Raw genomic sequence first — 15,686 nt, 5'->3', positions numbered from 1 at the left:
ATTCATGTTTGCTTTGTGCACATGCACCACGCTTGGGAATTTAATTAGTAAGCGAATGTTTACTGCATCTTGTAGGGCCGATAAAATCTACAGACCTTATTTCGTCTAGTTGTCTAATACTGTTAAATCGCTATCCATGCTTTGCATTTCAGACAAAACTACAATTTTTTTTCTCCATCGCTAAAGTATAACAAAACGCAGATAGCACTTTTTTATTGCACACATGAAATTCACCTTCTTGAAAAGAGTGTTTGACCTTATTAAACTGCATAACAAGCGCTGCGAGATACATGTGTTCATAGCAGTGGTGTTTTTACGAGCCAATAGATGTCGCAACTACCAATTGCGCAGACGTTTTCATGGGCTATGCTTCTTTCCTGTTGTCATACAATCATTAATTTTGAATAGAACAAGTAAACACAACAATTAAATGTCAAATAATCTAATGTAAATTAATTTACAGGGAGCACGCTTGCAATGGTCATCTATATGCTAAATTACACTGGAAACGAGGCAGTGCACAACAGAACAACATTTGTATTCATGTCCCCGAAAGTGGCGAGATGACCAGGCACAGTTATATAAGAGGGTTTTATTGAAGGAAAACATGCTACAACATACACAGAATTAGCGCAAATACGCATCAGAAAACGAAAAAGACTCGAGACCCTGAATTTCATCAGGGAACATAGGAGGTATATCATATAGACACTAACACATAAAAAAAAAAGTTAACAGTGAGAACTGGTAATCATGCAAAAATTCAAGTTTTGCACAACACTGATGACGAGTCTATGTCCCTAAAATACTGCGAACTCTAGGTAAGACTGGTATAGCATAAGTGAATGCTTATTTCAAGTGTGGGTGCTCTCAGCAAAGGTGTAACCAGCTCAGCATGGGTTGTTGAGTTAGCTTCTTTGCCATGTGATGGCGCTTGTCTGGCTGCAGGAGTAGCATGTGGAAAATGGATGTGCAACTCTAATCCCATACAATAACTGTAGGTTCAATGAGTATAAGTACTTTCATAAAACGAAGTGACTTGATATCTGCTTCGCTCGCAGAAGTGTCGGCCTGTATATGTTGTTACATGATGTCACAGCGGGATAGCACTGTGTGCCCTAGTAGATTATGTTCTAGATGCTCTGGTCAACATTTGCTGTGAAATCGATCAAAGTTGCCACCTGGTAGAACAAAGCTTCATGTGGATTGACCCCATGCTTTGTCTGATAGCTGTTTGTGTTTACTAAAATGCTTACAGTGGGCACATCTACTAAAGACAGATTTTCTATTGCAATACCAACTATATGGACACTCCAGGTGAATTTCCACTGGTGTTGGCATCGCCATGATGTTTCGCATAATGTCTGAGTGCGATAAGGTTGTGGCGGCACCCCGTATGTGAGGATGAGCTAGGGTGGTTGGTGGCTTGGTGTGGCGACGTCTTCTCGTGCGCACAAGGGAGGAAGGCGGAGAGGGTGCGCGCCGACTTTTCGCACACGCAAGAGGAGACTGGGGAGATGTGCGCCTGCTATGAAGGGGGGGGGGGGGGGGGGGAGCAGGGTAGCGCATCTTTGGCTCTGCTGTACCCGCGGCTGCATGTGGCCCGGCTGAGCATGTCTTTTCTTCGAAGTAATCTGCAGTGAGTTCAAACGCTAGCCTACCCGAGATAGCTGATGGCTTCGTGTGCGCTGTGGTCCTGCGCGCCTGGTTTGTGTTGAAGTGAGGCAGCATGAAAGGGAATTCGCTTGCCACTGCTGCTCTTCACGCCAGGTTTCTGACAGCAAGTGCCCACGGTCATTGAGTGAGATGTGTTGATGTTTTCCTGTGTGTGCATGGCACTATGCTTGTTAATTTAGTTAGTAAGCCAATGGTTACTGCACTTTATATAACTAATAAAACTGCTAACCTTACTGTGTAGAGCTGTCTATTAGCGATCACAATCAATGCTTCGTTTTTTGGACGAAACTGCGACTCTTCTTTTTTTAAGTGAGGGAAAGCATTTGGCCTTACACTTTTGTCTTTATGTTGTTCCAAGATCAGTAATGTCCATATCAAACACACAGAGCATTACTGTAGCACCATTTGTTAGCCACAGACACTTCCATTTTATTGCTACTTAGTGCCTGAGGCACAATCATGGGTGGAAAATGTTTGAGGCCGATATATACAAATTAAGCGACTGTTGTGAGATGAGGGCTGAAAGCTTGTTTCACAAAATTAGTTGGAAAAATGTACAGCTATGTTACATTAACGAGGAGAGGCAGTAAACGGTGATGTTCCTCTTTCACTGTCGCCTGACCTCTCCACTCCTTGCCACATTGCCTCAGAACTACAGTTCCTACCTGTTTAAACATGATCATACAGGTAATGCACACATCTGTGTACAATGTGCCTGCAAAGGGCTAGTGTATATACTGTGGTAGTAATTGCAGCTTGAGCGAGGGAACTTCCTATAGAAAAAAAAATTGGCTGAACTACTAACCTCGGAAAAGGTGCCAAGCACATTCTTTGCCAGGATGGGTCAGAGTTGTTGAGCTCATGGCGCCCTATGCAGTGGGTTGAGGACATTATTAGAGAGTTTTAGTTTCTTTGCAAGCTTCTTACTGTTTATGGAGTTCTGGGTTACTGGAGGCGTTAACGTGAGTGTCTGGGTTGGTGGCACCGAACTCAACCAGACAGACACAGAGTTATTATTGTAGTAACCAGGTGTTTTCTGCTTCACTGCTGGTGCAAATTTTCAGCAGTGGCAAAAGTGTGGACATGTTGCCTTTTAACATTATTTTTTAGACAAGAGCGCTCACAGCACAAAGAAATGTGTCTATAAAACATAATGGTTTGATGAAACGTCACAAGATGTTGCTACCAGCGTTTGATGACCTAGTATTGCGCAAATGCCCTTGTGTATACTAGAATATCGGACATGCTAAAATGTTTAATTCTTTGTGCAGGCAACCGCCAGCTGGGCGCGGAGGCATGGCGATGCTCTCTCTGAAAATCAGTGTGCCTGATAACAAGGTGATCAAAACTATCCAGTTCGAACCTGGCACATTGGTCTACGATGCCTGCCGTATCATTCGTGACAAAGTTCCAGACTCTGCTCTTGGTGACGGTGAGTGCTTGTTCGTGCCTTCTCATCCCATCGGGCCAGAGGTCATGGCTCGTCCTTTCAGCATGGACAAGCTACTTGGGCCATGGGATGATGCATCATTGCAGTGATCAGCTCTGATAGATTTAATAACCTTCTTTAGTGAAAGTGAAGGTATGATCATTCCTTAAACGGAAAAAGATGCGAGTGCAAGTAGAAGGTGGACACAGGATGAATGCTGGACTTACAACTAAGATTTAATTTAAAGGAAATCTCACTGGTCCCTGCCACGTATGAGCAATAAAACAAGCATAAGAAAAAATTAAATGGCAATTAACACATGCTCAGCACAGCATCTTTAGCATGTGGTTTAAAAATTCACTTTTTATCACCGAGTTGGACAGAAGGGTCACTTATGCACAATGCTGTGCATCTGATAGAGATAGCTCTCGTTCCAATCAGTTTTTACCTACACATGTGAAAAGTCTGGGCTGCAGCCACAATTCTTGCAGTGCAGGGGCAGATCTCCTCCTGTACCCATAGGAAGCATATTGCAGTGCTCATGCAGCCGCTCATTGAAAGTGACATTGTATCTCTGTATTGACACTTGGTATGTCCTTCTGTGCTCACTTATTTATTTCATATTATTGACACGTGTACTTATATTTATCGGGCGACCACGTTTCGCCGTCTAACAAATCTTATCGCACAGCGCGGGACGCGCTTGCATGTATCCGAAGTTTCTGGAAAGTTATCGATGCTTCTATCCGCAGTCTGTTGTCGCGGAACCTTGTGTTATCTGATTTATTTGCCTGACGCGAATGGTGTAGAACTTTGTGGAAGGCACGCGTGTCCCAACGATTAGTCTGGAACATTCGACGATTCTGTATAAAAGCCGACGCGCTTGACCCGCTGATCAGATTTCCGACGATCGCCGACTGTGTTCGCCGCTTTCGTTGTGCTATAAGTGTAGCCTGTTTTGTGGGCACAGGTTCGCCCAATAAAATCTAGTTTTGCCTTTCACAGTATCGCCACTGTGTTCTTAACGTCGCCACCACGTGACATCTGGTGGAGGTGCTTTTCGTTCATGTACCGGACGCCCCCGACAAGCCGTGATCCAAGCCCGGACCGCAAAGAGAACACCAACGTAGTCCCGGAGCATCGAGGAAGCCGCCGTCTTCAACAGCTGCCCCCGGAGCACGGACTTCTGCCTGAGAAGACCAAGAAGATTGTGGACAAGGCAACCCCAATGGCAGCCCCAGCGTCCCCCATCGTGCTGCAGCAGCCCAGGGAACCTCCGACGTTCCGCGGATCAACATTTGAGGACCCGGAAACCTGGCTCGAGACGTATGAGAGGGTCGCTAGGTTTAACAGTTGGGACAGCGACGACAAGCTGCGGCATGTCTATTTCGCACTGGAAGACGCCGCCAGGACCTGGTTCGAGAATCGAGAAGCCACCTTAACGACGTGGGACCTGTTCCGAAGCGGCTTCTTGCAAACGTTTACAAGCGTCGTGCGAAAAGAGCGAGCCCAAGCACTACTAGAAACCAGAGTGCAGCTGCCAAACGAGACGATCGCGATCTTCACGGAAGAGATGGCCCGTCTTTTCCGGCACGCCGACCCGGAAATGTCAGAAGAGAAAAAAGTCCGCTTCCTGATGCGGGGCGTCAAGCAAGAACTTTTCGCAGGACTTATTCGTAACCCGCCGAAGACCGTAGCTGAGTTTTCGGCAGAGGCATCGACGATCGAGAAAACCCTGGAGATGCGCACCCGGCAATATAACCGCCAGGGGCTCACGCCGCAGTACGCCATCCAAGGACTGGATTCCGGCGACCTTCAGGAGACCATCAGGGCCATTGTGCGCGAAGAACTGCGCAAGGTCCTGCCTTCGTCGCAGCCCCAAGTGGCTTCGATCGCCGACATCGTCAAAGAAGAGGTGCACCGATCGCTTGGAGTTCCCGAGCTGCAACCACAATTACCGCAGCCCCATCCAGAAGCGATGACATACGCCGCCGTCGCACGCCGTCAAGGTCCCCTCCGCGACCACGCCAGGGCCCTGCAACGACGCAATTCCGTCGTCCGCCGCCGCCGCCGCCAGCACGCCCACCCGTCGCCCAGCGTACCTATGCGAGGAAGACGGACATTTGGCGAGCCCCCGACCACCGCCCGCTCTGCTATCACTGCGGAGAAGCCGGCCATGTGTACCGCCGATGCCCATACCGCGACCTGGGATTGCGAGGGTTCGCCGTCGACGCACCGCGCCCTCGGGAAGGTCAACGCCCTCGTGACATCGCCGACTACCTCGCCGCTACTCAGTGGAGCCCTCGACGACCGTCCCGTTCGCCGTCACCAGGCCGCTACCTGTCGCCACAGCGCCGACCATACACTGGCCCAGCCCGGGGTCGGTCCGTCAGCCCATATCCGGAAAACTAAAAGCAGCAACCGATGGAGGTGCGGTTGCTGTTCGTCGAACTGACGAAGATCCTCCGCTGCCGACGAAGACGCCGAAAAGACTACCTCGACGACATAACAACGACGTCACACCGCCGTCCCGACGAAGTCTGGCAGGAAAGAACACGCCGACGAAAGACCACTTGACGACGCCACGTACCAACCACAGGTCAACTCGACGCAGCCGTGATCCGACGCTGAGGCCTAACTGTAACGCAAGACAAAGAACCACCGACCTCGACGTGCTTCTCGACGGCCACGCAGTTACCGCCTTAGTAGACACAGGAGCCGATTACTCCGTCATGAGTGGACCCATCGCAGCCCAATTGAAGAAAGTTAAGACTGCATGGGAAGGCCCGTTAATTCGGACCGCTGGAGGACACCTCATCACGCCGAGTGGAATCTGCACGGCAAGAATTACCATTCATGACCGGACTTACCCTGCCACCTTCGTTATCCTGCAACAGTGTTCACGAGACGTCATTCTCGGCATGGACTTCCTGAACCAACACGGCGCAATCATCGACCTGAAGTCGAAGTCAATAACGCTGTCGGCAGATCAAGCGATACCGCCGGAGAGCCCTCGTAGTCACCACGCCTTGAGTGTGCTCGAAGATCAAGTGAGCATCCCGCCTCGCTCCAGCATTGTTATTTCGGTCGGCACCGAAACACCCACTGACGTAGAAGGCGTCATCGAAGGCGACCAACGTTTGCTGCTCGACCGTGAAATTTGCGTCGCAAGAGGGATCGCTCGACTGCACGGAGGAAACACGAAAGTGTTGCTGACAAACTTCAGCCAGGAGTTCAAGCACATCAACAAGGGCACGGCGATCGCATACATCGAGGAAATTCAGGAAACCAGCGATGCCTTTGTCATCTCGGATTCTGTTGCATCTACCCCGACGACCGTGGTTCCCGAGCCAGACTTCGACATAAATCCAAGTCTCCCCGTGATTAAGCAGCAACAGCTCAGAAGTCTGCTTCGACGATACAAAGACTGCTTTTCGACGTCATCGAGGATTCGACAAACACCAGTCGCAAAGCATCGCATAATAACCGAAGAGTGCGCTCGACCACTACGCCAGAGCCCTTACAGAGTTTCGACGCGAGAACGCGAAGCTATACGACAACAAGTCGATGAAATGCTGCGCGACGACATCATCCAGCCGTCGAAAAGCCCGTGGGCGTCTCCGGTTGTTTTAGTGAAGAAAAAGGACGGAACCCTACGTTTCTGCGTCGATTATCGTCGACTGAACAAAATCACGAAGAAAGACGTATACCCCCTCCCACGGATAGACGACGCATTGGATCGGCTCTGCAATGCTAAATACTTCTCATCGATGGACCTCAAGTCTGGCTACTGGCAAATAGAAGTCGACGAAAGGGATCGCGAAAAGACCGCCTTCATCACGCCAGACGGCCTCTATGAATTCAAGGTTATGCCATTTGGACTGTGCTCGGCGCCTGCAACGTTCCAGCGCGTGATGGACACGGTGTTAGCAGGATTGAAGTGGCAGACGTGTCTTGTTTACTTGGATGACGTCGTTGTCTTCGCCGGAAATTTCGACGATCACCTTAAGCGGCTTGCGACGGTATTAGAGGCCATCAAGTCATCAGGGCTCACTCTGAAGTCGGAAAAGTGCCGCTTCGCTTACGATGAGCTTCTATTCCTAGGCCACGTCATCAGCAAATCTGGAGTACGCCCTGACCCGCAGAAGACAGCTGCCATCGCAAAGTTCCCGCAGCCAATCGACAAGAAGGCAGTGCGCAGATTCCTTGGCATGTGTGCCTACTATAGGCGCTTTGTCAAGGACTTTTCACGTATCGCTGAGCCACTGACACAGCTAACTAAATGTGACGTCGAGTTCAAGTGGGAAACGCCGCAGGCCGACGCATTTCAAGAACTCAAACGACGCATGCAGTCGCCGCCCGTACTTGCGCACTTCGACGAGCACGCCGATACCGAAATCCACACTGACGCCAGTAGCCTAGGCCTCGGTGCCGTGCTAGTCCAGAGAAAAGATGGTCATGAACGCGTGATAGCTTACGCTAGCCGGTCGTTGTCAAAAGCGGAAGGCAATTATTCTACGACTGAAAAGGAATGCCTCGCTATCATTTGGGCTACAGCAAAATTCCGCCCTTACCTCTATGGCAGGCCATTCAAAGTCGTCAGCGACCATCACTCGTTGTGTTGGTTAGCTAACTTAAAGGACCCTTCAGGACGGCTGGCCCGGTGGAGCCTCAGACTACAAGAATATGACGTCACGGTAATATACAAGTCCGGAAGAAAACACTCCGACGCCGACTGCTTATCACGTGCCCCCATCGATCCCCCGCCGCAAGACGACGAGGACGACGACGCCTTCCTTGGAATAATAAGCGCGGAAGACTTCACTAAACAGCAGCGAGCAGACCCGGAGTTAAAAGGCCTCGTCGAATACTTGGAAGGGAACACCGACGTTGTCCCTAGGGCATTTAAGCGCGGGTTGTCTTCGTTCACGCTACATAACAACCTGCTGGTGAAGAAGAACTTCTCACCAGTCCGCGCCAGCTACCTTCTTGTTGTACCGTCAGCGCTGCGTCCAGAAGTACTGCACGCCCTACACGACGACCCAACCGCTGGGCACCTCGGATTCTCCCGGACGCTGTCGAGGATACAGGAAAGGTATTACTGGCCGCGTCTGACCGCCGACGTCGCCCGTTACGTCAAAACATGCCGAGACTGTCAGCGGCGCAAGACACCACCGACAAGGCCAGCAGGGTTACTACAGCCGATCGAACCTCCTCGTCGACCATTCCAGCAGATTGGGATGGATTTGTTGGGGCCGTTTCCGACGTCAACATCCGGGAATAAGTGGATCGTCGTGGCGACGGACTATCTCACCCGCTTTGCTGAAACTAAAGCTCTACCGAAAGGCAGCGCAGCCGAAGTGGCGAAATTTTTCGTCGAGAACATCCTGCTGCGACATGGTGCCCCAGAAATCCTCATCACCGACAGAGGAACGGCTTTTACAGCAGAGCTCACCCAAGCCATTCTGCAATACAGCCAGACAAGCCACAGGAGGACAACTGCCTACCACCCGCAGACGAATGGTCTCACGGAGCGCCTGAACAAGACCCTCGCCGACATGCTAGCAATGTACGTCGACGTCGAACACAAGACCTGGGATGCCGTCCTGCCGTACGTAACATTCGCTTACAACACGGCGGTGCAAGAAACAACACAGATCACGCCGTTTAAGCTGGTTTACGGCAGGAACCCGACGACGACGCTCGACGCCATGCTGCCGCACGTCACTGACGAGGAAAATCTTGATGTCGCTAGCTATCTCCAGCGCGCCGAAGAAGCCCGACAGCTCGCCCGCCTGCGGATCAAGAACAAGCAGAGGACCGACAGCCGACACTACAACCTCCGACGACGCTTCGTCGAGTACCAGCCCGGCGACCGTGTTTGGGTATGGACCCCGATACGCCGGCGAGGACTCAGTGAGAAGCTGCTGCGACGCTATTTCGGACCCTACAAGGTCATCCGACGTATTGGCGCACTAGACTATGAGGTCGTGCCAGACGGCATTTCGCTGTCACAGCGACGCCGCTCAAGACCTGAAGTTGTCCACGTTGTGCGACTCAAGCCGTACCACCAGCGTTGACGAACTTTGGGACTTCGCGTAACTGACCTTTGGACTTGGTTTCTTTTCGTTGTTTTGTTAATTATGTTTAATAAGTGTCCTTTTGTGTTTCGCTCTTATATTTGTAGCATCGGGACGATGCTTTTTAAGAGGGGGGTATTGACACGTGTACTTATATTTATCGGGCGACCACGTTTCGCCATCTAACAAATCTTATCGCACAGCGCGGGACGCGCTTGCATGTATCCGAAGTTTCTGGAAAGTTATCGATGCTTCTATCCGCAGTCTGTTGTCGCGGAACCTTGTGTTATCTGATTTATTTGCCTGACGCGAATGGTGTAGAACTTTGTGGAAGGCACGCGTGTCCCAACGATTAGTCTGGAACATTCGACGATTCTGTATAAAAGCCGACGCGCTTGACCCGCTGATCAGATTTCCGACGATCGCCGACTGTGTTCGCCGCTTTCGTTGTGCTATAAGTGTAGCCTGTTTTGTGGGCACAGGTTCGCCCAATAAAATCTAGTTTTGCCTTTCACAGTATCGCCACTGTGTTCTTAACGTCGCCACCACGTGACATTATTTATTTGAATTGATAGACTGGCTTGTGTTTAATTACAGAAACTGCAGAATGTGTCAATTTGTTGCTCTTCTTTTTCTATATTAAACACAGTTGTAACACAGTTGTCACATCATCTGTTCTGATGCTTCACATACTCTTGGATATTTAAAACGTAACCTGAAAACCGCATCACCCGAAATAAGAAAGCTAGCATAAATAACACTTGTACGTCCGCAGTTAGAATATGTGTCGTCTATCTGGCACCCTTCCCAATCATATCTTACCTGTGGCATAGGAGCAATACAAAATTGTGCTGCTCTGTTTACAACTTCCAATTACTCTTGTGAAACGAGCATAACCACACTAAAACGTGCACTTGAACTACCATCACTTGCTTCCCGCCGGATCATCTCTCGTCTCTGCTTGCTTCACACCTTTTATTATCATCCACACTTGAGGCATTCTCTGTTAAATTCACCCTTGCCTACATGGAAACTAACCCTTGCAACGTTTAACACCCGAACGCTCTCGAGTGAGGCTAGCTTAGCAGGACTCCTTGAGAAATTATCAGACATTGTTTGGGATATCATGGCCTTAGTGAGATTAGAAGAACTGGTGAGGCCTATACATTGCTAAATAACAGACATGTTCTCTGCTATAGAGGTCTCCTAGATAAGAAGCAATATGGGGTAGGATTCCTAATCCATAAGGACTTAGCGGGCAACATTGACGAATTCTACAGTATTAATGAGAGGGTAGCTGTAATCGTAATCAAACTTAATAAGAGGTATAGATTAAAGCACAAGCCTATGCTCCCACATCCAGTCACGATGATGAGGAAGTAGGTCAGTTTTATGAAGATGTTGAATTAGTGATGAGAAAAGTGCAAACTCAGTATACTATAGTAATGGGCGACTTCAATGCAAAAGTGTGGAAAAAGCAGGCGGGTGAACAGGCAATTGGCAACTACGGCGTCGATTCTAGGAATGCTAGAGGAGAGATGCTGGTTGAATTCACAGAAAGGAAAAAGCTTCGAATAATGAACACCTTTTTCAAAAGGCTTAGCAACAGAAAGTGGACCTGGAAAAGCCCTAATGGGGAAACAGAAAATGAAATTGACATCATACTTTCTGCTGATCCCAACATAATTCAGGATGTAGAAGTGATAGGCAGGGTAAAGTGCAGTGATCATAGGTTAGTGAGGGCTAGGATTCACCTCCATTTGAAGAGAGAAGGAGCAAAATTGGTCAAGAAGAAACAGATCAACCTTGAGGCAGTAAGGGTAAAAGCAGACAAATTCAGGCTGGTACTTGCAAACAAATATGCAGCCTTAGAATAGAGAGATGATGATGATGACATAGAGCTAATGAATGAAACCGTAACGAGGCTGCCTTCAGAGGCAGCAACTAAAGTGGGAGGCAAGGCACCAAGGCAACCAGTAGGCAAGCTCTCCCAAGTAACAAAGGACCTAATGAAGAAACGACAAAAAATGAAAGTGTCCAACTCAAGAGATAAGATAGAATTCGCGGAACTGTCAAAACTGATCAACAAGGCGAAAATAAGTGATATTCGAAACTATAACGTGAGATAGACTGAAGAAGCCATAAAAAATGGATGCAGCCTGAAATCAGTGAGAAAGAAACTTGGCATAGGACAAACCTAGATGTATGCACTAAAAGATTAGCAGGGTAATATCACCAGCAATCTCGAAGATATAGTAAAAGCAGTGGAAGGATTCTATACTGACCTGTACTGTACCCAGAGGAGTCGGGATACCTCAATCAGAAACAGCAATGAACAGGATACAGAAACTCCTCCAATAACTAGCGATGAGGTCAGAAGGGCCCTGCAAGACATGAAACAAGGAAGAGCGGCAGGAGAAGATGGAATAACAGTTGATTTAATCAAAGATGGAGGAGACATAATGCTTGGAAATCTGGCGGCTCTTTATACAAAGTGTCTATCGACTGCAAGGGCCCCAGAAAACTGGAAGAATGCAAACATTATACTAACCCACAAAAAGGGAGACGTTGAAGAATTGAAAAATCATAGGCCCATTAGCTTACTGCCAGTATTATATAAAATATTTACCAAAATAATCTCCAATAGAATAAGGGCAACACTGACTTTAGTCAACCAAGGGAACAGGCTGACTTCAGGAAGGGATACTCTACAATCAATCACATCCATGTCATTAATCAGGTAATCGAGAAATCTGCAGCATATAATAAGCCTCTCTATATGGCTTTCATAGATTACGAAAAGGCATTTGATTCAGTAGAGATACCAACAGTCATCGTGGCATTACGTAATCGAGGAGTACAGAACGCTTGCGTAAATACCTTGGAAAATTACTACAGAGGTTCTACAGCTACCTTAGTTCTGCACATGAAAAGCAGGAAGATACCTATAAAGAAAGGGGTCAGACAGGGAAACACAATCTCTCCAATGCTATTTACTGCGTGCTTGGAAGAAGTATTCAAGCTTGAAGTGGTATGAGCCTTCGAATAGAAGATGAAGAAGCGCGGGAACTGGGGGGACAGAGGAAGAGAAGAGGGAAGTGTAAATGTAGACGAGATGGATGCCAGTTCGACAGCAATGCTTTACGTCTACTGTGTCCTTTAACTAGGAATGCTACAATATTTTGGCACAGCCGACAACTGACTCCAACATGTGGGTGACATTTTTCCTCGAGGAGACCTCCGCAGAGAAGATAATCTTTTCGAGATACCAAGCTCAAGATGAACCAGCGGTGGAACTACCTCGCGAACTCAACTCGGCAGAACTCCTGAACCTGGCCTTCACGACATACCATTTACTTCAGAAGAAAATATAAGCGCTAGCTCAAGCAGTCACTTCACACGGTCCGGCGCGGATTGGTCAAGCCGTAATCAGCGAGAACCGCGCCGCCTTGCAGGCGGCACAGAGAACTTGGGTTGGCGCGCTCCCAGAGGTCGGGTGAATGACATCGACAGCGACCCTGTCCCCTTACTTTCGGACGCTGAAGAGGCTCCGACGACAAAAAACTGATAAACAAGGGTGATCAGTCCGACCCGATGACCACAACTGAGACTGTTTATTTAACTTGCTCTAGCCTGCTTCACATCCCTGTCAAAGTGGGAAACAGACATATGATGGCTTTGGTTGACAGTGGTGCTTCTGCGTCTGTAATAAATGCGAAGCTGGTAGATTCAAGTCACCTGCATAGTGGAAGAGTACTATGGGTGTAAGGGTACGATGGAAAAGTGACAATGCATAATCAGTGGGCCTCAGTAAACATCGAGTTCCAAGGTCATGAAATAGAGAGTGAAGTACTGGTGATAACGGGGGTGACGTATGACTTTCTGCTATCCAGACGAGATATAAAGAAACTAAAAATCAACGTATACTGGGATGATGCAGTTTTAGTGGAAGGATTATCAAGGGAAGAGACACAGCAAGATAGAAAAGATAACCTGCGAATTGTCAAGTGCGCGGAGGATATTGCAACGACCTACCCTGAACTGGTATGTATAGGAAGCTATCCACAAGCGATGAAGTCGCACAAGGTGCCTTTCAAACTAACTGACAAGACCGTCATCCGAAAATCACCTTATAACATGTCAAGAGAACGCAAGATATGGTTGAAGAAAGAATCGCTGGAGATGCTAGACGCCGATATAATCAGGCCTTTGGGGTCACCCTTCGCTTCTCCCATAACTATTGCGCCGAAGGAAGATGAAACTTTCAGTCTGTGCACAGATTACAGGGTTCTCAATCGCCAGACAGAACTTATACCATTTCCCATGCCGAAGATAGACACGATTATAGATGAGACAGGTGGTTGCCGGAGTTTTTCACGCATTGACTTGTGCAAAGGTTTCTGGCAGATCCCGCTAACCAAAGAAACAAAAATGTACACTGCTTTTACCACGCCCTTCGATCTGTACGAGTATAACCGGCTTCCTTTCGGCTGGAAAAACTCGCCAGCATGGTTCCAGAAGATTATCAACGAAGTCCTGAATCCTTTTCTAGGTGTCTTTTGTAACGTGTACATAGACGATATTATCGTCTTCTCCAAAACAGAGGCTGAACATCAGGAACACCTTTCTCAGGTATTAAATGCCTTGAGCTTGGCACAACTCAAGGTTAATTTTAAGAAAGGTGCATTCTTTCAAAGAAAAGTTGTGTTTCTTGGAAGAGTATTTGATAGGACTACCAAAAGCACGAAACAAGAGTCCGTCAAGAGAATATCCCAATTGGTGAAACCATATGACGTCCACTCATTGCGTGTGTTTTTGGGATTAGCAGGACATTTCAGACCTTTCATAAAAGACTTTGCTATAAAAACAAGATGCCTCACGCGCCTAACGCAGAAAGAAGTTCCATTTGAGTGGGATGAGGAATGTGAGAGAGTCTACCGTGATCTGGTGCACAGAATCTCTGCTGACCCTATTCTATGCATACCAGATTTCACTTTACCCTTTGAACTGAATATCGACGCCTCACATTATGGAACAGGTGCAGTCTTGTACCAGAAATGTCCAGAAGCATCCGGCCGAGAAAAGCGACATGTAGTAGGCTACTACAGCTACACCCTCAAGCCACCTGAAGTCAACTACACCACTACTGAAAAGGAAGCTCTTGTTGTCCTTAAAGCAATTCAGTACTTCCGTACGTACCTAGAAAGTGCGAAGTTTACTTTGTTCACGGATCACCAGGCACTCACTCATCTCTTGAATATGACCCAACCTAAGGGACGTATCGCCAGATGGGTGAACTACTTGCAGCAGTTTGATTTTACCATCTCCCACAGACCTGGACCCCTTTTGACTGATGCAGATGCATTGTCTAGACTGATGATACAGGCTAACAAAGAACAATCGGAAGAAATCAGTGAAGTAAAATTGTGGGAAGGCACTGAACAATTAATTTTTATGGCAGGTCGCTATCAAGTCCCGCCAACGCTGGTTCCCAGGGTGCTTTATTTGTACCACGATAGCCCAGAATCTGGAGGACACGACGGATTTTGGCGCACGTACAACAAATTAGTCAAGAGATTTACGTGGCCTCACATGAAAGAAGACGTCAATCAATATGTTCGTTCATGCCACATTTGTCAAGTCAACAAAGTGAAATATAAGCAGCCTACGGACCCCATGATAATACCTTGCCACTCGAACGTGCCTTTTGAAGTTATACACCTGGATTTTGCCGAGCTAAATAAGAAACGAGAAGGAGTCCGAAAAACGCAAGCTTTTCTTCTGGCCATAGATGAGTGCACCAGGATGGTCGCGGCACGGGCAGGAAAAGAAGATGCGAATAGTGTGATCGCCCTCCTCCAACAGGATATGTTTAGGACAACCAGGAAGATCGTATGCGAGAACGGTCCAGCATTCAAGAGTGAAAAAACTAGCAAGATGGGCTCGAGACCACAATATATCAATAAAATTCTGTGCGCCATACCATCCCGTGGCGAATGGGCTTGCAGAGCGTGCTATACGAGATGTGAAACAATACATCAGGATGTACGATAGTTTCCCTGGTGGATGGAAATGCTCTTTAGAAGCAGCTGTAAGACATCACAATCGCTCCTACACCAGTGGCTTGGGATGCAGCCTGCAGTTCGCTTCTTCAGGAGAGACCCCTATTCTTCAAGTGGACCGTGAACTGGGGCTGTTAGAAAATCTCAAGATCGTCGAGGAGAGGAAACAAAAATCACAGGAGAAGAGGTACTGTAAACGAATGAAACAAAATGTTGACAAGAGACATTGCTCAGATATCCCCGACATTCAAGTCACTGACCTCATTCTAGTTAGGAAAGGAGTAAGAGAATCCAGTGCCAAATTTTATGGTCCTTACTCTGTGACAAAGACAGCCACTCAGAAAGGAATATTGAAGACTGTGTGGTACATTGGTGAACGGGGCTCAGTTGAATGTGCTTCGATTGGAAACGTTTTCGAGTATTACCCCATGAGGGGTT

At 47.9% G+C, this 15,686-nt stretch overlaps 1 protein-coding gene across 4 annotated transcripts in view; it reads left to right on the top strand.

The window, feature by feature from the left end:
• rhea (Talin_middle and talin-RS domain-containing protein rhea) overlaps nt 1-15,686 on the top strand; it is a 391,086-nt gene that overhangs the window by 96,444 nt on the left and 278,956 nt on the right. For all 4 annotated transcript variants that reach the window (XM_050177552.2, XM_050177553.2, XM_055070111.2 and 1 more), the window contains exon 2: nt 2,949-3,109. In XM_050177552.2, coding sequence (XP_050033509.1) covers nt 2,949-3,109 — 161 coding nt within the window. The remainder of the gene's footprint in view (nt 1-2,948; nt 3,110-15,686) is intronic.

The sequence above is a fragment of the Dermacentor andersoni genome, chromosome 5 (assembly GCF_023375885.2).
Source record: "Dermacentor andersoni chromosome 5, qqDerAnde1_hic_scaffold, whole genome shotgun sequence".
Classification (NCBI taxonomy): Eukaryota; Metazoa; Arthropoda; class Arachnida; order Ixodida; family Ixodidae; genus Dermacentor; species Dermacentor andersoni.
This window is presented reverse-complemented; position numbering and strand designations above follow the sequence as displayed.